The 23350-nt window shown below is 49.5% G+C and overlaps 1 protein-coding gene across 1 annotated transcript; it reads left to right on the forward strand.

The window, feature by feature from the left end:
* Window positions 1–10902: 10902 nt before the first annotated feature.
* LOC117862789 (indole-2-monooxygenase) lies at window positions 10903–12960 on the forward strand. Its single transcript, XM_034746314.2, has 3 exons — window positions 10903–11514; window positions 11624–12070; window positions 12176–12960. The coding sequence occupies exons 1-3, from the start codon at window positions 10993–10995 to the stop codon at window positions 12803–12805; spliced, it is 1599 nt and encodes a 532-aa protein (XP_034602205.1). The 5' UTR covers window positions 10903–10992; the 3' UTR covers window positions 12806–12960.
* The last annotated feature ends 10390 nt before the right edge of the window (window positions 12961–23350 follow it).

Consider the following 23350-nt stretch of genomic DNA (forward strand, 5'->3'; position numbering starts at 1 on the left):
CGTCTGCGACCTCTCTTTCGGGGGAAGAGAGGAGAAGGGAAGGGAGGCGTGGGCGACGGGAGGTGGTGGGGTTTTATCGGTGGAGCTAGGGCTGTGGGGCGGTATCGTAGTTTCCTGCGGGTTGGCGAGGGCTGTTTCGTGATTGCGTGCAAGGTTTTTGTGGAAGGGGTGGCGTTTTGGGCCCGCCTGTCGGGGTGCGTTGGCTGTGGTGGTGGTGGGTAATGACGGTTCTGGGCAGGAGAGGTCGGGGTATTTACATCTGGGTGACCGCGTTCAGCTGCACAATGATGCTCTATCTCGTCTAGTCCCCTCTCCTGATAGTGGACGTAAGTTGAGACCGGGAACGCACTCGCACAGTAAAATGCAGCAGAATTTAGCATACGATACTCCTAAGTTCTTTCTTTTTCTATCAGGCAGGCAGTACATCAGGTTTAGCCAATTTGCACAAATCTAAAAGCTCCTTTGGGACATAGAAAATTTGCAGGAATTCCATACGAATATCTGTTCAGTTCGCATAGGATTCGGAAAAAAAAACTCGCATTCCAAAAAAGGCCTACCTTTCTATTTTTACAATTTGAGAATTTTTCTTTAATGCTAATTTCTCATCTATGGACCCTAACAGAAAAATGGAAGTCCGGGTTGTTCCCTGGCCGTGAAATTTGCAAGGGTGCCAATTAACTTGAACTCGATTGAACATGTAAGCTCTTTTTTCACAAATTAGACCTTTCAGAGCAAACGTGCACTTAAAAGCCAACTGGAAACAAGGATAATACATATCATCAAGAATTGTTCGGTTGAAAACTTGAAATCCTTTCCAAAATGCATACAAAATTAAAGAAAAATAAAAACCACACTCCCACCCAGTCTTGAACTGGACCGAAACGACCTATTTCCTTATTCCCGTGGCCTGCCTTCCTTAGCCAGCCCCACTCTACTAGCCGGCCCGCATCAACCTCATTCCCATCGAGCCCAAAACAAATATACCATCGGCCCAGCAGCCTTCCAGAAGTAGTAGCCCACCGCATTTGCTCGCCCGCTCCCCAGGCCCAGCTGCTGGCTTCGCTCGTGGCGTGCGGCACTGCCAGCCAGCCCGCCGCCCACGGGCCACGGCGCGTGCGACGTCGCAGGGCTCGCGTCCCGATCGACTGCCGAAGTCTTTCTGCTTTCGGAAGTTTTTTTTATTTTGTTTACGATTTTGCAGAAATAAATAGTCCAATGAAAAAATTTGCAGAAATAGAACTATGCCGCCGTACAAAATGGTGGTAAAGGAGTATCACCGGTTGAACGGCGGTAAGGGGACCTACTGCCGGGTGAAATAGCGGTAGGGCCCCGCATACAGCGTACCGCCCCCTGTCCGGCGGGCTGCCCACGGGATGCAGTGGTGCGGGGTCAAGGCTCTTTCGCTGCGTGATTTGGCGAAACTGGCGGGCCGCTGTTTGAATTGGCGGAAGTGGGGCACTTCCGCCAAATGAGCCGGCGGGGCTTCCCCATATAAAGGAGACGCGCGGCCGCTCCGGGCTCTCGTCCAGTTCATTTTCACGTGCCATGCCAGAGCGAGAGCCGAGCGAGCCAGACCGAGAGAAAAGGAAGGGAGGGAGGAGAAGGGAGAGAAAGGAAAGGAAGGAAGGAAGGAAGGAAGGAAGGAAGGAAGGAAGGAAGGGAGATTGAGAGTTCATTCGTTGCTTTCTTAGAGGCATTTTTTTAATCCTCCAATTTAGTTAGTTTAGTTAGTGCAGTGGATAGATATAGTTAGTTCAATTAGTGTAGTTAGTTTAGTTAGTGTAGTTAGCAGATCTAGTTAGTTTAGTTAGTCTAGTTTAGTTATTTTTTTAATTCGTTCACAGTGTAGTTAGCTTTAGTGGATTTAGCTTAGATATTTAGTTGACAGTACAATTAGTTCGTTGATTTATGTAGATTAATTTTAGATGAATATTATTTGCAATGCTAGAGTTATATTATGTATAGTTATTCAAGATGTAGTTGTTTCAGGGGTAGTTGGAATTATTAGATTTAGTTAGAACTTTTGTTCTTGTCACGTATATTGACCTGTGGTTTAAAGTTACATTAATGTAGTAATATTTTGTAATGGGATATGATAGTATCATGTATATTGACCTGGTAAAATGAAATGAATTAGTTGGTAAGGTTGGACCGTATATTGAAATGTAGGTGTTGTTTGAGTGATTTAAGTTATTGAGAGTACTTGCACTGCTCGTGTCGTGTGTATTGGTAGGCATGCAGAAATTTTATATTTCCAAGTGTTCTATGGTTCGGGGAAGATTAGATATGGTTCAGAAGGGGTAGATTTGAGTGGATTTCAGTCTTTATGCAAGTATTTACCAAGAGCAAGAGAGAGGACTTGGGGAGGCATATGTAGGTGGCTTTGTAAGGATTTCGGTCTTGATAGAGATCAAGTGGATGTGTTTGTTAGGGCTGTAGTGAGGAGACGACCTGATATAAGCTTTTAGGAGCTGATCTCGCTTGAAGAAACCCAGAACTACCGGACTTATGTAAATGGTTGCATGAAGCACGGTTTATCGCTCATATTGTATGTTCAAGTGTTCACGAAGACTGGGTCTAGCAGTCAAATGGAAGAAGATGTGGGAAGTGCTGAAGTTGAAGCCGAGAAAGGTGTGTAGCGTACTGATGGGCAAAATGAAGAAGTTCATGAAGAGGGGGCAGAAAAGGGAAATGTAGAGGATGATGTTGCAACCCGTGAGCCAAATGGGGAGGCTGATGAGGGGGAAGACATGCATGAGTTAGTTGAGCAGGTGGAGAGGGAAGAAGAAAAGGCCAATAGTGCCATGGATGATGACTCGTCGGATGAGGAAGATGCTTACCCTATCCCGCGGAACTGGTCAAGTTATGACCATTTCGCCCTAAAGGTCAATGTAGGGGAAAATATCCCTTAGGAGTACAGGGAGAATGAGGTTTGCGTGTGCTATGTACCCCAGTGGGGATGAGGTGAAGGCAGTTGTGAAGCGATGGTCCATTTTATCTTTGTAGCGTCAGCTTAGGGTGGTGAAGAGCAATCCGACGGTGTATGATGTGTGCTGTGTGTGAAGCAATTGCCTGTTTAGGGTGCATGCATATAAGGGGAAGTGGAAGGATTAATGGGAGGTGACTAGAGTGGTTGGGCACCAATGTTTGCTGGATGAATTGGAAGGAACACACGACAACCTCACTGCTGATTTTGTTGCTTAATACATATATCCTCAGATGGTGGAGGATCCCAACTTCGAGCTCAAGTCGATTGTTTGTGCCATAGAGGAGAAGTTCAAGTACATGGTTAGCTACAACAAAGTCTACCCAGCCAAGCAGAAGGTGCTGGAGATGAAGTGGGGTACGTATGAAGAATCGTATGATAACCTCTCTCTCCTATTGCACACCATATGCCAGAGGAACCATGTAAGCTACTACGACCTGAAAGCCTATCTATGTGCTCAATTTCCAGGCAAACAGGTCCTGCAACGGTCATTCCTTGCCTTGGGTCCTTGCATTGAGGCTTTTCAGCGATGTCACCCAGTCATTTGCATTGATGGTATATTTCTGACTGGAAGGTATAAATGCACAATCTTGATAGCTATTGGGTCCAATGGTAACAATCAGGTGTTGCCGCTGGCGATCGCCTTTGCGGAGAAAGAATCTTGAGATAGCTGGTATTGATTCCTGGAGAGGGTGAAGCATATGATTGTGAAGGACGTGGAGGGTGTTTGTCTAATTCATGATCGGCACAAAGGCATTCTACAAGCAATCGAAAACCTACATAATGGAAGTGTGCAACATTTTAGGGTGCCGATATGGCCGGACTTGAAGAATAGGTGGTGCATGAGGCATATGGGTGCAAACTTCCATAGTCAATTCAAGAAGAAGTCCCTTATGAAAATGTTCAAGCGGCTATGCAGCCAGAATCAGGAGAGGAAATTCAACCTGCTGTGGAAGAAACTTGATGAGCTTACAAAGAAATAGTCCGAAAATCTAGGCAAGAGGCCAGTAAACAGCGAGGCCGACCACCCTATGTCTCTGGAGGATGTCGGACTTGATGGTCCGAATGTCAGGCGATGACGGGGAAGGTCCATCAAGAGCTTCTCATAGTGGATTAAGCATGAGCTGAAGGAAAAGTGGGCATTACTCTATGACGAGGGAGGTGCTCGGTGGGGAATAATGACTACAAACCTAGCTGAGGTTTACAACTGGGTCCTGCACGGCGTTCGGGGACTGCCCTTATCGGTATCGTGGAATTATTTCAGTATCGCACCATGAAGTATTTCAAGGAAAGGTATCATGTCGGTGATAACTCAATGCGCGACAATCACAAAATTTATGGGTACAAGATGACAGAGTACATAGAGGAGGCGATTAAGAAGGCTCATAAGATCGTGTCAATGAAGTAGGAGCCATGGAACGATGGTTCGAGGTTGTTTGCGAGGACAAAGGTCGATTGGGGGGAGGCGCAAGAAGCACACACAGGAGTGTATCATTAGCAATGAAGGGTGTGTTTGCTCTTACCAAAATCTAAGGTTGCCACACATGCCTTGCACCCATGTTATTACTGCATGCATCGAGGAAGTTTTATGTTTGTGAAGTCGTTGTGTTGTATGTTTGTGAATTTGTAACTTAGGCGAACCTTGTCATATGTAATGTCATTCATGACGTTTGTTGTATGTCGAGAGACTCCTATATTTCTTAGATTGTGGAATGTAACCTAATTTGTAGTAGTAAGACATTGTAATATTTGCATATCATGTACTATTTCATTTATGCTGCCTTTGCAATATCACATCTAGTGCATTTTATTTCATTTACGTTTTGCCTCTGTTATTATTTTTGGTGTGTACTTATATTTTTCGTATTCCAAGTATGGTGCAGCAGGTTTCAGAGAAGTATCAGACCCCTGAGTTGCTTGACCCTACCTTGGACGGCCTTCACAGGCCGTTGATGTCAGTCGTACGGGGTGCGAGGCTAGGTACGTTTCGAGCATGTGTCCCGCTTTCGACGATGCTGATCGACACCCGTTGGATTCCGAGGTACATCGTACTTAGTTAAATAAGTGGAAAGTTCTAACATTGCATTGTTTGAACTAATAAATGGTATGCATGCTACAGGTTATGCGCTGCGGGCCTCCTCCCTCTAGCGAGGTTGGTTGAGGGAGACGTCGATGCGCGGGGGGCGGAGAAGTCGACACGGTTCCACTTCGACATGTCACTGTTAGTAGCTCTTTTGGACCGTTGGCAGCACGAGACGCACACTTTCCACCTCACAGTGGGTGAGATGGCCCCGACACTCGAGGACTTCTCCCTCCTACGTGGGCTTCTTGTGCCGGGTGGGCCGTTGTCGCAGTGGACGTGCCAGTTAGCTGGCGTGAGGAGTTGTTGGCCTGGTTTGCCCACGTTCAGCGGAACAATCAAGCCAAGTCGTACCGGACCTTCAGCACGACACACGGGCCCCCAAAGAAGTGGCTCATGCAGTTCAGTGTGAGTACTTAGTTACCTGAATTTTCATATCATTTTATTTAACTTTTGTCAATTTGTCAACTAACTTTTATTGTTGTGTAGGCCGAGTACATGAGAGACGACACCGACGACACCACAGTTGCACGGCACTTGGAGGCGTACCTGCTGTGGCTCTTTGGGTGGATCATGTTCTGCACGTCACAAGGGAACTCGGTGCCAAAGCACCTACTTCCTTAAGTGAGGGCCATTGCGGAGGCCCCGCTCGATGAGGTTCCGCAGTACAACTGGGGTTCAGCTGTATTGGCAGCGACCTGCAGGGGCCTTTGCACGGGCTGCTGCAAGGTAGACTCAATGGAGCCCATCTTCTTTGGCTGCCCGTTGATGCTTCAGTTGTAGTCGTACGAGCGCTTCCTAATAGGTTGGCCACGAATTGACATGGCACCCTACTCGGAGCTGCCTTTCGACCACGACGACGTCGACAGACCCATGATGGGGTCGATGTGGTGTTTGAGTACTACACCTACAATTACTCAATTCATATGATGCATGCTTACATGTTTTGATTTGTGAACGTTTTCGTGAATTTGTTTCTTGTAGGGATTGTGGGTTGGGGTCCAGACAAAGAAGTTGTACCCTGACTTTGTTCGGTCAGTTCGACGCTCTTGTCAACACCGACATGAGGTGGAGACTGTACAATGTAGCTGAGGTGCACGCTCGTTCCCCGCATGGCTTCCCTTCGTTGTGCCATCGGGACATGGAGTACTGGATGGCGAAGAGGCCACTGGTCTACGACATCCACATCGAGGACTACGCAGTGCACTGTGTGATGAGGCAGTTCGGCCAGTACCAGCACTCCCCAGTCCTTGTTACTCACGTCGTCCCGGCTGCTGTTCTCAGGTACACCCCACCCTTTCATTCTGCTTGTAATAAAGATTTTTCATTGCTTTAACACGTTGCACGATGGTTATGTTAGGTGGACCCATCAAGGTGGTGGTGAGTTTGGGACCCTATGGGGTCCGAGGATGGTTCCGTGGTTGGAGATGTGGGCGGACGCTTCGGAGGAGGTGCTGGACGAGAACCGTCAGCACGACGATGATGCTTTCGCAGCGTACCTGCGGTGGTTCTTACCGAGGAACAGGGCGTGGGTCATGTACGTTCCGAGATAGCCACCGACGGAGACCGCGCCTATGATGCAGACGTACCCTCGTTCGAGGGACGTCAACTTCGATGTCGCAGTAAGCTTCTGCATCATTTGTTACTCAAACTGCATCATGTGGTGTGCCTAACTTCAACTCTGTCCTTGCCAAAAGTACAACGTTATTGCAGAGGTAGAGACAACATTGAGGTGCGGCATCGAGCACTTCCAGGACATGACTGTGAGGGACCACGAGACACTGTACAGGAGGGCATTGGGCGTTTGCATTAGGTTCATGAGGCCATTAGCTGTCATGGGGGTCACGAGGATGTCGTGCTTCCACCACGGGCTGCCTACCCCCATTCGTTCTCTCTAGCTCCTATTCACCAGCCTGTTACATCTTTTCAGCCACCCGTTCGTCCGCCGTACCCCGACCCCTGTACTGCACCACAGGCACATGCACCTACCCCCGGGCCATCGATTGTCCCACCGTGTTGGTATGCCCCCCCAGCATGTTCACTGTTTCGCAGTACATGACCTCGACAGGTACACGTTCGTTAGTTTCTCATTTTCCACTAACGAAATGTTGTCTAATTCCTCGTACTAACATATAATTTCGTAACACAGCCCCGCAGATGTACCGAGCTTACAGTGGAGCAGGGCCATCTTCAGCTACACCGGGTACAGAGCTACACCACCTCGGTGCGTCGTGAATACATGCTTTCTATTCCATTTTAAATACAGAACAAACCTTACAATAATATTTTCTTGGTTCCATAACAGGGTTCATAGACTGCGGAGGGGCTTTGGAGGACTCCGTCGAGGAGGAAGGACAGAGGTCGAGCTCGGCATGGGTGGACGATTTTTTCAGATCCGACCCTGACGAGCTTGGTCCTTCGCAGTTGGGGGATGCCCCCGTGCCTCCCACACAGGGTGCCACCCAGGACTTCGTGACACCACCTGCGGCCGCACCAGGACGTTCGCCTCGCGATGTTACCCCTCCGGAGGCCTTCATGTACGACCAGTACCAGACCAGAGCAGCGCAGCGGGCAATGAGGCAAGGTCGTGGTCGCGGTGAGCCTTGTTTCAAGCAAGGACTCATTTAGTGCATAGGACCTTCTTTATCTTATATAGGCCGATGCAGGCTATGATGTTATCCAGTGTGTGTTGTGTACGTTTCGATGCTTGCAACAAAAAAATCATCCATGATGCCCAAGCTCTTGAATCGCTAGAGTGTACAGTACTCTGTAGGCTATTTACTACAAAAGCGGACATGCTTACCCTCTCCTCGGTCCTCTCGGCAAAGCTTGTCTGGTCGAGACATCACTTCACCCAGGTCGGTCCCCGCCTATCCCAAGTAGGCCGGTGTAGGCTATGATGTCCATACATGTGCTTTTCCATTTGCCATTATGGACATGGTCCATGGACCATCTTAATAGCGTTCTATGTATGAGACGTTCAGCCAACGTTCAAATGTACTACTAACACTACCCAACCTGAATCCACCATTTGTAGTGAGGTTGCGTCTCCCTCTAAAAAATGTTGTCATGGAGGCAAGAGTCAAATGGGGTTTCACCATGGAATGAGCGCCCCAAATTCCATTGCGGCTCATGCGTGGTTGCAGGTATGCGAGAATGACAGATCCAGGGGGGAGAAGGGGTGTAGGTACTTCAAGTGTCCCGACATTAATGATAATTTCGTGGTCAGTACATTTGTTCACAAAGATTTTACATATATTTTCTACATGTTCCGGTTCCTTTAACTAATAACGAGTGAACATGCAGGCATGCACATTTATGGAATGGATCGACGCTAGGCCTATAGGGGGGGTGCCCCTTTGGCCAGTGCAGCTGGAGACCAAAGCCCAATACTACGGAAGGATGGAAGCAGCTCGAGATGCGGCATGTGCTGCTCAGCTTGAGGAAGAACGATGCGTCCGCCAACGACAAATCCGTTTGAAGGGCAAGGAGGATCAACTACAAAGACCGCGTGAGGAGTTAGGTGCTTGAGAGGCAGCACTCAAATGGTAGGAGGAAGAATTCGAAACTCGTCAGGCGCAGCTCCTCCAGGAAGAAGAACGATAGAAGAAGATGGAGCAGCAGGAGGCAGAATCTTCCTTTAAAACAGCGAGGAAGGGGAAACTTCCCCGGTTCACCCAGTAGGATGTTTCTTGTCCTCCACCGATTTACATTACTTAAGGCATTCTATCCTAGTGAAGGTGCTCTTTTAGATTTGTCATGTTGAGCGCCTCGGATGGCATTGTATTATTACTTGTACTGTTACTTCTACTGTTATAACATTTCATCTCCTTTCATCGAGTACTGAGATTCCACACTATTTCAATTACACTACTCTGCGGCAAGTACATTACTCAAATAGTGGTTTCCACTGTTGACGTGAACCCTCACTCAAAAGCATACACTACACATTGTTGACGTGAACCCTCACTGAAAAGCCTACATTATATAATGTTGACGTGAACCCTCGCTGAAAAGGCTACACTATAGATTGCAAGGACCCTGATTGTGATGCCTTCTCAGGCGGATGGGACTCCACACTTACACTTACATCCTTGCACCTGCAAAAGCTATATGTACCATTTCTCAGGATGATTGAACACGACTGCGTACTGAGCACATGGGGGCACAACGCGTCTTCATCTCAGCACTCCTTATATTGAACCCCCCTCTCCCAAATCCTTCCACGCCACTGAGCACGAGTAAGACTCCCATATCCTTCCACGCCACTGAGCATGAGTAAGAACTATGGCATCTGCAAGAGGGAGAGGTCATGGGGGGAGGGGAAGAGGAGGGGGTGCTCCTATTCCAACCATCACTTGGCCAGGTTCTTTTGGCCCAACGGAGTATGAGGCACCCCTCGACGAGTTCCCTTTGGAGGACAGGGCTAACTATGCCCCTCCAAACTCCCTTAGGCTTTATGACGACCGCCAGGATGCGTGGCCAATGTGTCACCATGGCGTGGCTTGTGTCGTCCAGCTCTATGATGGCTACGGTGATGGAAGTCGCTATTTCTTTCGATGCCTGTATGGGTTGGTGAGTAAAGTTATTACTTCATTACTCTTTCTAAACTTCTTGTGCTTCAAACTAACATCATGTTCAGACCTATCTCGATGAAGGAAATTGCCGCTACGCATCCACCACTTCCTGAGCCAACGCAGGAGTACATACACTACCTGAAGTGCAAGATCTTTGACCTGGAGCATAAGGTTGAGGATCTTTAGTCCGAAGTTCACGCGAATCCTTAGGCGGTTGACATCGTAGGTGACTTGATTTGCACCGATCCATGGTGCAAGTGCCCCTACCACCACAACAAGGATCGCCTCCTGTCTCCGCCATCCTCTGGGGTTGCTGGCTACTATGGAGCTGGGCCATCGCAGTTCTCGCAGAGCCAGTTCTACTAGGAAGTAGACATGGCTCTTTCCCCAGCTATTTCAATTACCTAAGGCATGCTAGGTTTAGCAACATGCCACTTGGTTTAGGAATTTCGTTTGGATCCGTTGTAATCTCGCTGGAAACAGCTATGTATCTAATGGTCGGGAGTTAAATCTCCAATTATTTCGTTCAATCACTCTACCTCTCTTAAATTACGAAGTTACATATTGCAATAGAACTACATATTCACTTCTAAAAATATCATACAAAATTACACGAACAATAACTAATCAAACGCCTATAACTCCGCCATAGCCGTTTGAACCGGCTATAGCATCCTACACCCCGCTAAGGCAGGCTAAACCTAGCTAAACCAGGTAGGGGGAGCCTGCCGCCACTTGAAACGGCGTAAAGCCACTTACCGCCGTACGAAACGGCTAAAGTAGGCTAGTGCCATTTGGTACAGCGAAAAACACATATCCAACCGGTGGAAGTGGACCCGCCGCCGTTTCGTACGGCGGCGTAGTTCTATTTCTGCAAATTTTTCGTTCGATTATTTATTCCTGCAAAATCGTAAAACAGAAAATAAAAAAAATTCCTGCTTTCGTGCGTCCGCACGTAGCAAAGCCATGCCACGTCTTGCTGACCGCGGCCAAGGTCAGCACTCAGCAGCTCCCCGCCATGCATGCGCCAAGCACAGGCCAGGGCGTCTCCTCTAGGCTTTTAATTTGTTATCATTAGTACGAATCTATTGTTGCCTGGTTGGTGGAGGTACCTGTTCATCATTTGACTACGTACAGGCCCCACCCAGATAAGGAAGTGTACAAATCTCTCCAACATACGTGGCTACGTCAGTGACACGTTTGAAGATGTGATCGATATTGCCCTCCTCCTTGTTAAAAAGCGGCAAGATTCGGACACAAATAAATCAACCTCCCCTTCCATAATTAGCCGTAGTACTGGCACGTCTTATTTCCTCGCCTTCGCCAGGGTGAACCTTGCACGATAGCTCATGCGCGAGATGGTGGCGGCTCCGCAAGCGTGGCTCCTGCTGCTCTTCCCTCTCGTCCTCCTCTTACTCGCGCGCTCCTTCTCGCTGGCAAGATGGTTCCGTGCCAACGGCGCGAGGGACCGGCGGCAGCAGCGGAAGGAGCTGGACGACGACCACCGCCTCCCGCCTTCCCCTCCGGCGCTGCCGGTCCTCGGCCACCTCCACCTCGTCGGCTCGCTCCCTCACGTCTCCCTCCGGAACCTCGCCAGGAAGCACGGCATGGACCTCATGTTCCTCCGCCTCGGCGCGATGCCCGTGCTCGTCGCGTCGTCGCCACGCGCCGCCGAGGCGGTGCTGCGCACGCACGACCACGTGTTCGCGTCCCGGCCGCAGTCCCTCGTCGCCGAGGTCATCATGTACGGCCCGTCCGACGTCGGCTTCGCGCCCTACGGTGACTACTGGCGGCGGGTCAGGAAGCTCGTCACCACGCAACTGCTCAGCGTCAAGAAGGTGCAGTCGTTCCGCCACGCCCGCGAGGAAGAGGTAAGGAATTGAAGACCATTGGCTTTGTGATAAACCTGAAGATTTATCAGGTGATTACTTATTATAACGTTGTAAATATATAAGTTGCATGCTGTGCTTGGGTGCGTAGGTGGGCAGGGTGATGGCCAAGATCGGCGAGGCGGCCGCCGCGGGCGTGGCCGTGGACGTGGGGGACCTGCTCAGCTCGTACACCAACGATCTTGCGTGCCGCGCCGTGATGGGCAATTGCAGTTCCTTCCACACCGAGGGCCGGAACAAGCTGTTCCGGGAGCTCGTCTCCGACACGTCTCCGCTCCTGGGCGGCTTCAACATCGAGGAGTTCTTCCCGTTCCTTGCTCGCTTCGGCGTGCTCAGCAAGGTGGTCCGCGCCAAGTCGGAGAGGCTGAGGAGGAGGTGGGACGAGCTGCTGGAGCCGCTGATCGATGACCACGAGAGGCAGTATGATGCGCCGGCGGCGGCGGCGAGTGATGCGAAGGGCTATGACTTCATACATGTTTTGCTCTCCGTTCGAGAGGAGTACGGCCTCACAAGAGAACAGATGAAAGCTCTCCTGCTTGTAAGTAATCCAATTCCCAAGCGAAATCTTTGAGTTATTATGAATAGAAATACATTAGTATATTCCTCGTACGTCTAATATGTTCTTTGAGTTATGAAATCACAGGACGTGTTTTTCGCGGGGATAGAGTCATCAGCCGCGGTGCTCGAGTTCACCATCGCCGAGCTCATGCGGAGGCCACACCTGATGAAGAAACTGCAAGCTGAGGTGAGGAGCAGCGTCCCCAAGGAAGCAGACGCTGTCACCGAACCCGACCTAGCCGGCATGACTTACCTGAGGGCTGTTATAAAGGAGTCTCACCGGCTACACAACGTGACTCCGTTGCTCGCGCCGCGTGTCTCTATGGCTAGCTGCAACATCGATGGCTACACGATCCCAGCTGGGGTACAGGTCTTGATCAACACCTGGGCCATCGGCAGGGACGCCCGATTCTGGGGGGACGATGCCGAGGAGTTCATCCCCGAGAGGTTCATCGGTGATGCCAGCGCTGCACATGTTAGCTTCAAGGGTAACGATTTCCAGTTCCTGCCTTTCGGGTCTGGACGGAGGATGTGCGCTGGAATGAACTTCGGGATGGCCGCCGTAGAGCTGATGCTGGCGAACTTTGTGTACTGCTTTGACTGGGAGCTGCCGCCGGGGAAGCAGGGGCATGACATTGATATGGCAGAAGTGTTCGGGCTCGTGGTGAAGCGGAAAGAGAAGCTTCTCTTAGTCCCAAAATTTCGTGTATATTAGCCTGTCGGATTGGAGCGCTACAATTAATAAAAGTTGCATTGGCGTATATCAATTCAACATGCAACATGAAGTGTACGGGTGGAAAACGCATATGAATTTTAGTATAAAAAGAATCGACCGGGGAATCACTATAAATACACTCTTTATTTTCCATAGATTACTCATTTATCATCTCATTTCTGTAGTACGATCTGTATCACTTTTCTGAACCAGTGACCGCCGAAAAACTCAGTATTCGTCCCGAGGCTCGGTACCAGTTGCATTTTGGCTCGGTACTGATGCTCACATTAATACCGGGCCTAACGGCTAGTCCCCGAGGAGTTCCCGTGACCCCCTTTAGTACCGGGTGGAGGCTTCACCCGGCACTAAAGGTCACTCATTAGTACCGGTCGAACCCTCCAACCGTACTAATGTGCCTGAGGGCATTTAGTACCGGGTGAAGCCCGGTACTAATGGGTAACCTTTAGTGCCGGGTGAAGTCTCCACCCGGTACTAAAGAGGTACCTCCCGTCACGTGTCATCAGCCCCTTCTCTCTCTCACCCAACGCTCAACCCCCCTCCCCACACTTACTTATCCGCTCGTCCTTCTCATCCAATCTCTCACCCGCGCCTCACCGAATCCCCTCCCCCCCCCACACAAATCGATCCCATCGCCGCCCCTGCCGTCGCCGTCCCTCCCCCTCAGCTTGCCCTTCACCTCATATGGCGAGGAGCGGTAGAGACAAGAAGGGAGGTTGCGGCGAGGCGGCGGAGCGTCGGCAGGCGTGGCGGAGCAAGGAGCGCGTGGATCTTGGAGTAGCGGCCACCTCTCCCTCAGATTCGGCGGTAGCAGCAATTGGTGGGCTGAGGAGCACCGGTGGCGGCAACCGGCGGTGGTGGCTGAGCAATGTAAGTATGCTGCCTCCCTCCCTCTCTCTCTCTGGTGCGGGGCTCAGGTGCTGTGCGGTCAGGGCTCTGGTGCTCGGGCGTGGCGGCGTGGTGCGGTCGGCAGATTTCTTTTTTTTATTTTTTAATACCCTTTAGTACCGGTTATTTGACCTGGTACTAAAGGCCCTCTTTTGTACCAAAGTAGCAATACCGGTTGCACAACCGGTACTATGAGGTTAGGAACCGGTACCGAAGGCTCTTTCCCCCCAACAGCGAGTGAATTCATATATTGTACGTGCTTTTAGTTTTGTTGGAGTATTTACCTTACAACACTGCTCACGCTTGGAGTTTTTTTTTTTGGAGGAAGGAAAATATTTTTTCCCATCAATGTTCCAAGTAGTGACCACACCACAGTAACTAAATTAGCATGTACCATATGTATGGTGACCAACATCTAAGGATACATCTAAATTAGCGTGGGCTAGAATTTTTTTTCTAAAATAAATTAACAGTAGAATTTTGTGAAAAGGCATACTATTTAAGATTTTTTCCTGAACCATAGTCTTGTGTGAATTAATTTCTTGTTTTTCCTCTCGTTGGTGATGGCCAATCATGGTGCAATATTTATTTCCTTTTAATTTGGTCTCCAAAATCCACCACATAAGACACAAAGAGACCTGTCGATGATTAGTAAATCGACAATACAAAATTTGTATGATGCATGGGGTAGGGATACTTAGCTCCAGTCCAACTCCCTCGGATGTTATGGACAATTCTAGTCTTCTAGAGCACCATTTTTTTTTTAAAAAATGGAACGGTATCGGTATCGCAACAGATCAGAAGCCGAGCACCATTTTTTTTAGAAAATGGAAGATGTTTCGACCTCAAGCCGAGCACCATATATTGGGGAAAAAGTAGGGCTGGAGAGTTAACATGCATATCATTCTCCTTCTAATCAAATCAAATGACACGCAGGAGACTGCGTCGTTCAAGAAAAAAAATGCATAGCATAGTTGATAAACTCATAGCAATTTGGATTTTTTTTCTTTGTTGTTCCCCCCATAGCCCCATCGTCAAAGTCCTGACATGCTAATTTTAGCACACTAGCGTCTCCGCGCCTGACTACATACTACCAGCAGCGCCGGGCTCACAGCCCTCTGCTGGCTCGCCGTCCCACCAGTCCCGAGTCCCATCCCAACTGCATCTTCGGCGACATCGGTTGGACGGCCGGCAGAGGGCAGACCCTCGCCACTGAGCATGACCAGCTATATTTGTGCAGAATTGCACGGCCAATCCCCTCTGCTCGAGAGACCTGTGACGACTGCCGCCACACGGTTGTGAGGGAATTCATCGTTGTCGAGTTGCGATGGTCAATTAATCCTGGATTTAAGCCAGTCTCCATCTTCTCGCTGCACGCCCTATCCGTGGCCTGTACTAAACGGATATTATCGCGTGCGGATCGAATGCTCTCCGTTCTCCGATAGAACTTCACACGGGCACCCGATCATTTCCGCTCCACACGTTTCAAATCCCCTGACGGAAGCAACCGTTGGTTATTATATATATCCTACCTCGAGCCAAGAATACTTGTGGCGTTCAAACAATCAGCTAGCAGCAGTAGAAATAAATTGTTTTACTGGTATGAAACGTTTTTGTTTGACTGGTGGGAGTATTTATTTGAGAAATTGTCCATGATTGTCATTTCCGCTCCATGATTGTTTCAATCAATGCTATGAGTCCTAATATTTTAAAAAATCTGAATGGTCCTGAGGCATATGGTTCAATGTAAAAGTCAAACTTGCTATCAAAAATAGTACACACATGATGTCGAGAGAATTGTCCAGAAGGTCTCTGCCGTACACCCATAACATTTTTATTGTTATACGGGCCTTCTGGGTCCAGAATAATCTATAAGTGGTCCCAAATTTTACAACAAGGAATTTCAGTGCTATAACCATTTACTAGTACTGTCGTGAGTGCAAAGATGATAAAGATCGTGTACAATCGGTGCATGCAACCATATTATTTCAGTGCTATATAAATAAGACTTAATCATTGACACGTAATATATTCGTAAATTCTTCTTAAAATTACGTGTCAACGCACGACACCACGTATAAATAAAACAACACGGTCACATTAATGTACTTTTCCTAAGCGCTCATCATTTAATTAAGAAAAAAATTATCTAAGGACACTACTGGGGAAAACGCCTTCAGGTCCAAACCCCCTAGTATTAGTTGTGCAACCGGTATTGTTAAGTTGATACTAAAGGGGTCCTTTAGTACCAGTTCGGGAGACTGTCGGTGTTTTATACCGGCAACCCGCCTAGGGAGTACCCGAGGTGGTGTTTTGTGCGGTGGGTGTCGCCAAGAATCAAGGAGTCGATGGTGACGTAGGGAACACGATTTAGACAGGTCTGGGCCGCTAGATCGTGTAATACCCTACGTCCTGTGTGTGGATTGTATTGATGAGTTGTGTTGCGTTCTTTGGAGGGGATTCCTGCCCGCCCTTATATACTCGGGAGAGTAGGGTTACAGGGTAGAGTCCTAGTCGAACACGGTTACAGAGTTCTACTCCAAATCGGTAGAGTAGTTTCCTTGAGTAATCCAACTAGTCTTCAGGAGTCCGTGTAGGCTACGTTACCTTGCGGCGTAGCCAAGTGCTGATCACGTCCGAGTATGCCCTTGGGTAGGTCGTACAAGGCCTACTCGTGGGCCTGGGGATGTATGCCCGACAAGCCTCCGAGTACTTTGTAGTTGAGTGGAGCAGTTCCGAGTACTTCGAAGATGTCGCTCGAGTATCTTCTGGCGCTCATTGAGTGCTTCTCATTACGGCTAGTCTTTGAGTATCCGAGTACTGTCACGTGGCTGGAAGGTATTCTTCGCTTCGTTTGACATCGCTTCGAGTAACCTTTGTCTTGAAATTTTATATGGTAGTGCGATGAGAATCGCACTCCATATGGAGTAGCCCCCGAGCCTTAGATTGAATTGAAGAATCAAGCTGAGGGTCAAACTTGCAATTTTGCTTCGACTTCTCTTAGTCTTGAAAAAATTTGTCCGACGAGGAGGGAGTACGCAGCCCCCGAGGCTTGGATTGATTGAATAATCAACTCAAGGATCTTGAATCTTTACTTAAGTCACCATCTGAGTAGTCTCGCGACGTCCAGCCCCCAAGCATATGCGCCAGGTGAGCTGTAGGAACTACGTCGAGTACTTGTTGACGCTTAGCCCCCAAGCTTTTGGGAGCTAGCTGAGCCATTGGAGATATCCCGAGTACTGATTGGCGCTTAGCCCCCGAGTTCGGGAACTAGTCTGCGCTTTTGGAGGTATGCTGACTGTACTGGAGCGTCGTCGCTGAATATTGATCTGAAAGAAAAGACGCACATATTATGTAGCATATTTGTGGAATATTGAAACTATTGAAATTTATTCAGCGATCAATATGAATATTGTGTGTCAAGCTCTTGTTTCGGTCATATTATGCCCGAGTAGTTAGCTTGTTACATTTAGGCTCTCGGTCTCCGAGTAGTCGTTGCCGCTGCGTGTGTGAGATCTGTATCCCGTATACGCGTATGGGATTAGGCATGACGGAAGTGCCCGAGGCTTTCACAAATTAAGGCGTGTCCTGCTCGAGGAGAATAGTGACCTTAAGAGAAAACAAAAAAGAGTAGCGCTGTTGCGATAAAAAGAGCGCATGATTGCGTGCAAGAGTTTGCTACCCACCAGCGAGTAGAGCGCGTGTTGTGCGCGAGAGTTCAGCGAATGGAGCGCGTGTGGTGCGTAAGAGTTTGCTGCCCTCCGGCGAGTAGAGCGCGAGAGGAAAGCAAGCTGGAAAATAGTTGGAAAAGAGACTTAGCTTGATTCATGGACGATTGTTGATGAAGCCGTAGCGATCGTTGATGACAAAATCGGCTAGTTGGAGGCGGATCTGACTAGTTGTCGACAGTGCAAAGTTTGCCCCGACTAATTTTTTAGTCGAGACTTGTAGTAGAAGTAGTCGTCGGTGAGCTGCCCGTAGTCGTCGGCGAGTGTTACGTGTGGTCGGAGTAGTCATCGGCGAGACGCCCGTAGTCATCGGCGAGCGTCGCGACGTACTCGAAGAAGTCGTCGGCGAGTCGCCCGCAGTCGTCGCCTGCGTGGTGACTCGAATGCCAGCTCACACGGACTACTCCAAGCCATGATCGAGTCCGAGTTGTAATCAAACACGATGTTGAAAAGATCTGAAATTTGAGATTTTCTCGGTGAGATCTTCTGCTTCTTATCGAAAAGGGTTTTCATCGAGATGTTTCTTCGCCCAGCTGTTGATGGTGTGGCATTGGAAGGACCCAACACCATCGGCGATGAAGAGACAGGAGTCGAAAACGAAAGTTGCGCCCGCCTCGAAGGCGAACGCAGGCTTGATGATGGTCGGTGCCATCGATATCGCGTGGAGAAATTCGGCGACATCCCCTACCTGGCACGCCAACTGTCGGTATTTTATACCGGGAACACGCCTAGGGAGTACCCGAGGTGGTGTTTTGTGCAGTTGGTGTCGCCGAGAACCAAGGAGTCGATGGTGACGCAGGGAACACGATTTAGATAGGTTCAGGCCGCTAGATCGCGTAATACCCTACGTCCTGTGTGTGGATTGTATTGGTGAGTTGTGTTGCATTCTTCGGAGGGGATCCCTGCCCACCCTTATATACTCAGGAGAGTAGGGTTACAGGGTAGAATCCTAGTCGAACACGGTTACAGAGTTCTACTCTATGTTACCCTGCGGCGTAGCCTCCAAGTCCTGATCGCGTCCGAGTACGCCCCTGGGTAGGCCATACAAGGCCTACTCGTGGGCCCGGGGATGTATACATGACAGGGACCAACCGGTACTAAATTGGATGCCACGTCACGCGTGACCGAGGCCAATTTAGTACCGATTGGTCTCCCCAATCGGTACTAAATTCTTTTTTCATTTCTATTGCTTTTGTCATTTTCTTTTCTTTTTTTTATTCTATATTAGTATTTCGTATTTGTTTTCGTATACTGCTCTATTATGCTAATATATATAAAGTTGTATTTGATTTATAATATTATATTTGAGATAATATTATATATAAACATATTGTGCATACACATATATGAATAATATTTTCAACATTTTGGATCAACTATTCTGAACCCATGTCCGGACGGTGATGCAGATTTGATCCATCATTATGGAACTCTCCCGCTGGAATTACTACCTCGTCCAGAAGAAATCTACTGGGGAAAGGGCATTTAGTACCGATTCCTAACCCCCTTTAGAGCAACTTCAAGAGGCTGCTAATCTTACCCCCAATACCTTTTTTAGGAAAAAAGAGAGAAAAAATAAACTCCAACAATACACCTAAACCTTCCCCAATTTTTTAGCGACGCTAAAAAACAGCCTGCCACCGCGTATATTTTAGCGTTGGCGTTCCTCCCCCAATCCTGATTCCCGCACGCCCGCGCGTCTGTAACATCCGCGGAAATCACCAACTAAAATCACCCGTTAAAAATCGTCTTTAAAATCTTTTTACCGCTGAGCTCCCGGAAATCGAAAGTCTCCCCAGCGATTTCGCCGTCCCGGCACCCAGGCCGACCCCTGCCTTTTTTCTTTTATCCGTGCCCGTACTTTCCGCCGCGTGCCGTCGCCAGACGCCGCGCGCGTGCCGTCGCCAGACGCCGCGCGCGTGCCGTCGCCAGACGCCGCGCGCGTGCCGCGAACGCCGCCGGTCCCTCTCTTTCTCTCTCTCTTTTCCCTCCTTTTTCTTTTTTCTTTTTCTTTTTTTCCCTTCTTCCTTCCTTCTTCCTCTTTCTTTTTCTCCCTCCTTCCCTCTTCTCTCTCCTCCTCTTTCTTCTTCCTGGCACCCGGCGCCACCTTCCCCTGGCGCCACTACCCCTGGCCGGTCCCAACGCCATTACTCCGACGCCCCACCCCCCTGGCGCCATACTCCTCCGTCGCCAGCCCCTTGCACGCCCGGGCCCGCGCCGCCCGCCTTGGCCCCGCCGGCCACGCCGGCGCCATCGGGCCGCGCGCCACCCCGCAGGCGCTCGCGCTCAGCCCTCCTGGCCCCGCCGGCACGTCCCTGCGCCGCCCACCCGCCGGACCCTACCTCCCCGCTCCCGGCCCCTACCTCCCCGCCACGGCACGCCACCAGTGCCGTGCCACCGGCCGCCGCCGGACCTTGCCGGTCCCCTACCGCCGGCGCTCTCCTCACCGGCTATAAAAGGAGGCCGCCCAGCCGCCCCTCTCCCCACACCACACCACACCCCGACCTCCTCCACCCGCCAACACCTCCAGCGCCGCCGCCGCCCGAGCCAAGCCGCCACCACCACCCACCGCCGCCGCCCGAGCGCCGCCGCCGCCTAGACCCCCGTTGGCTGCCCCTCTCCTACCCCAAGTGCTCGAGGTAAGGGGCAAAACGGGATCCTCTCTCCTTTCCCCACCTCCTCCACCCCTCGGTCGCCGCCGGTGAGGCCGCCGGCCGGCCGCCGTCGGCCCCCCCCCACCTTCCCCAACCTCCTGGCCGGCCCAGCGAAGGAGAAGGGGAAAATTCCCCAAAATTCCGATCTGACCCCTACTTTTTCCCAAATTACGAACAGGTCCTCCCACCACTCTCATAAAGCTATTCGCGGATAAGCCCCTCCACCTCCAAAAGTATTCACAAATAGGTCCCTAGTTTATTATAAATCAGTCCTAAACCTCCATTTAAGCCCCTAACTCATGTTTAACCCGTCATTTCATGTGCCAAACTTCCTCCAATTAATCCCAAATTTCACCACGTCATTCTCTGGAATACTTTCGCCGATCCATATCCAAATTTCCCAGAAATAATCTTTCTACCTATTTTCCGTTCGCGTTTTCTGTTCGGAGCTCACGATTAAAAACCGATATTTCTTTTATTTATTTGTGTGTCCGTTTGTGTGTGCCGTAGATCGCGGTTTGCCCGAGGAGGATCCCGAGGAGGAGTTCGACCGCGAGCCCGAGCCCGAGGACCAGCAGCACGAGCCGGAACTCCCGGAAGGCTTTGAAGACGGCAAGTCCAATCTCACCCGTTTGATGCATATTTAATACCTAGATTTTCAAACACAACCTATTGGCCTGTTTTACAAAATGCATATTATTTCATCGCAAGACATGGTTGGATAGCCACCCCTTGATTGTTATGAACATTCCTTGTTACCCTATGGTTGTCTCTAAATATGATTCGCTCTATTTGGACGATAGCCACCGCTAGAATGCTTAGGAAATTACTACTTAAATACAATCACCACTACAATGATGTTTTCGGAAAATAAGCGTGTGTGTGTACAAGTAAGGAAAATGGCTTTCTGGGTTCAGAGGAAAAAGGATGCGTAGACAGGATGGATGGGTATTCCTTGTGTGGGATGCCAGGGTGTGGTGCTCGTACCTTGGTGGTTGAGCAATGTCGGGAGATATCCATCTTGTCATGATTAAGGACCGAGTTGATGTGTCATCTTGCCTAATTCCACCATCGTGCAACCACTCGACCGTTGTATGGGCAGCGGCTTAGCATAATTCCCACTAGCTAAAATGTTAGTCTTCAGGGGTGCTGGTGAGAAACGGGAGCCCATGGAAAAGGAGTAAGATCTTGGTGACTTAGGTCCCGGTTACGGTCTCGTGGGTGAGCCGTGAACCCCTTGGGTGCTTCCGTGAGGGCTAGCCAGTCTTAGCTAAGGTGGGTAATGGCTTTGTTAGGATCTGCACCGACACTAAGGTGATCGTGCTGCGGTACCCTACTTGTGGGAAAAGTGTACAACCTCTGCAGAGTTAAAACCTATCCGGGTAGCCGTGTCCACGGCATTGGACGAGTTACGGCTTGGTCACATAACTAGCACTTGGGTATGGATGGTGTGTGTGTGTGTGTGTGTGTGTGTGTGTGTGTGTGTGTCGAATTTTGGAAGAGTCCGGCAGTCGTGCCGTGCGCTATGGCGGACGGGGAGTCCGATAGCGATAAAAACTTGGATCCTTTGTGTAGGATCAACCCCACTCCTTGTTCGGTTACTAAAGAAAAGCTTTACAAAAATTTGTTTAAAAACGAACCTATGCATGTGTTGAAAATTTAGCTTTATTGCAAATAAACTCTAGCCTATCCTTGTTGTATCCTATGCATATACTTGCTTGTATCCCCCTCTGTGGATGGGGTTGGACTTGTTGAGTACGTTCGTACTCACCCTTGCTTCGTTGCTTCAGAGGAAGACCCGGACTTCATCGTAGAAGACCCTGAGTAGAGGTTGTGTCCGCACCCAACGCTGCCTGTGGTGTTGGCCTTTCCAAGATGCTGTTGCTGCCGTGTAGTCCCGAGTGCTGTCTTTTGGCAGTCTCTTGGTTAGCCGTTGTTGTTTATTTACTTCTTATCGCTGCATGGCTCTCACGCCCACTCCCTCGGGAGTTGTACGGTAACTGAATTATCTGTCGAATAAATGTGTTATCAGCCTTCTGGGACTGATATTTGTATCACATTTAGTCTCTACTTATGTGGGGACGCTTCAGCGTCCCTTCCGATGGGCCCAATATGATGACGTGGCCTGTGTTTGAAATATTGGGGGCTATTTATTAGCGATCTGCTGTGGACTAATATGTTTTTGGGGGAATTTTTTTTGGAGAAGCCCCAATACATAGTTTTTGGGAAGAATTTTTTAGGATACTCTTGAAGTTGCTCTTAGTACCGGTTGTGCAATTGGTATTTCTACTTCGGTAGTAAAAGGGGGTATTTAGTATCCGGTCAAATAACCGGTAATAAAGGGGTATTAAAAAAAGAAATCCCGCTGCTCACCCGCCCTCCCGCCGTCCTCCCGCCCGGCCCCCGCCGCCGCCCTCCCACCGTGAATGAGAACGAGAGGTGGAGAATGAGAGGATGAGAGAGTAGAGAGGAGCTTGGTGACAGGGGAGAACGAGAGGATGAGAGAGCAGAGAGTGTCGTACATATATTTATGGTCCACCAGAAGGTTTGGACAGTCCTAGATATAGGGCTGGACACCGAAACGTGTCGTTAGACATGGAGACTACGGTGCAGGCCGGCGTGGTCTACGTGATAGGCTAGGAACTAGTCGAGGATTAAGAAACTACTCGTAGAAATTAGAGTAGGACTCACTAGTCGAATCCGATTAGTATTCTTGTAAATAACTGACCTGTAACCCTGCCCCTCGGCAATATAAGGCGAGGCAGGAATTCCCTCCAAAGCAATTCAATACAACCAACACACAAGACGTAGGATATTATGCAATCTAGTAGCCCGAGCCTGTCTAAATCGTGTGTTCGAGTTCACCTTTGAGTTACTGATTTTGGCGAGCCTCACGCACTAAACACTACCTCGGGCACCCCCTTGGTAGTTTGCTGGGGTCTAAACACCAACAGCTGGTGCGCTAGGTAGGGGATGTTGCTGAGAATCCACTTGCGAACTCGATGGTCCAAGTCATCATCAATCCCACCATCGCGTGAGCATGAGAGATGGGAGCGGATATGGGGGAGATGGATTATAATGCGGATGGGACGACGGGAGCTGAAGGTCGGGAGATCCTTTAGTACCGGTTGATAGCTCCAACCGGTACTAATAGCCTCCCATTAGTACCGGGTGAAGTGTTCAACCGGAACTAATGTGCCTGAGGGCCTTTAGTACTGGGTGAAGGCTCCACCCAGTACTAATGGGTGACCTTTAGT

Source organism: Setaria viridis, chromosome 7 (genome assembly GCF_005286985.2).
Source record: "Setaria viridis chromosome 7, Setaria_viridis_v4.0, whole genome shotgun sequence".
Lineage (NCBI taxonomy): Eukaryota > Viridiplantae > Streptophyta > Magnoliopsida > Poales > Poaceae > Setaria > Setaria viridis.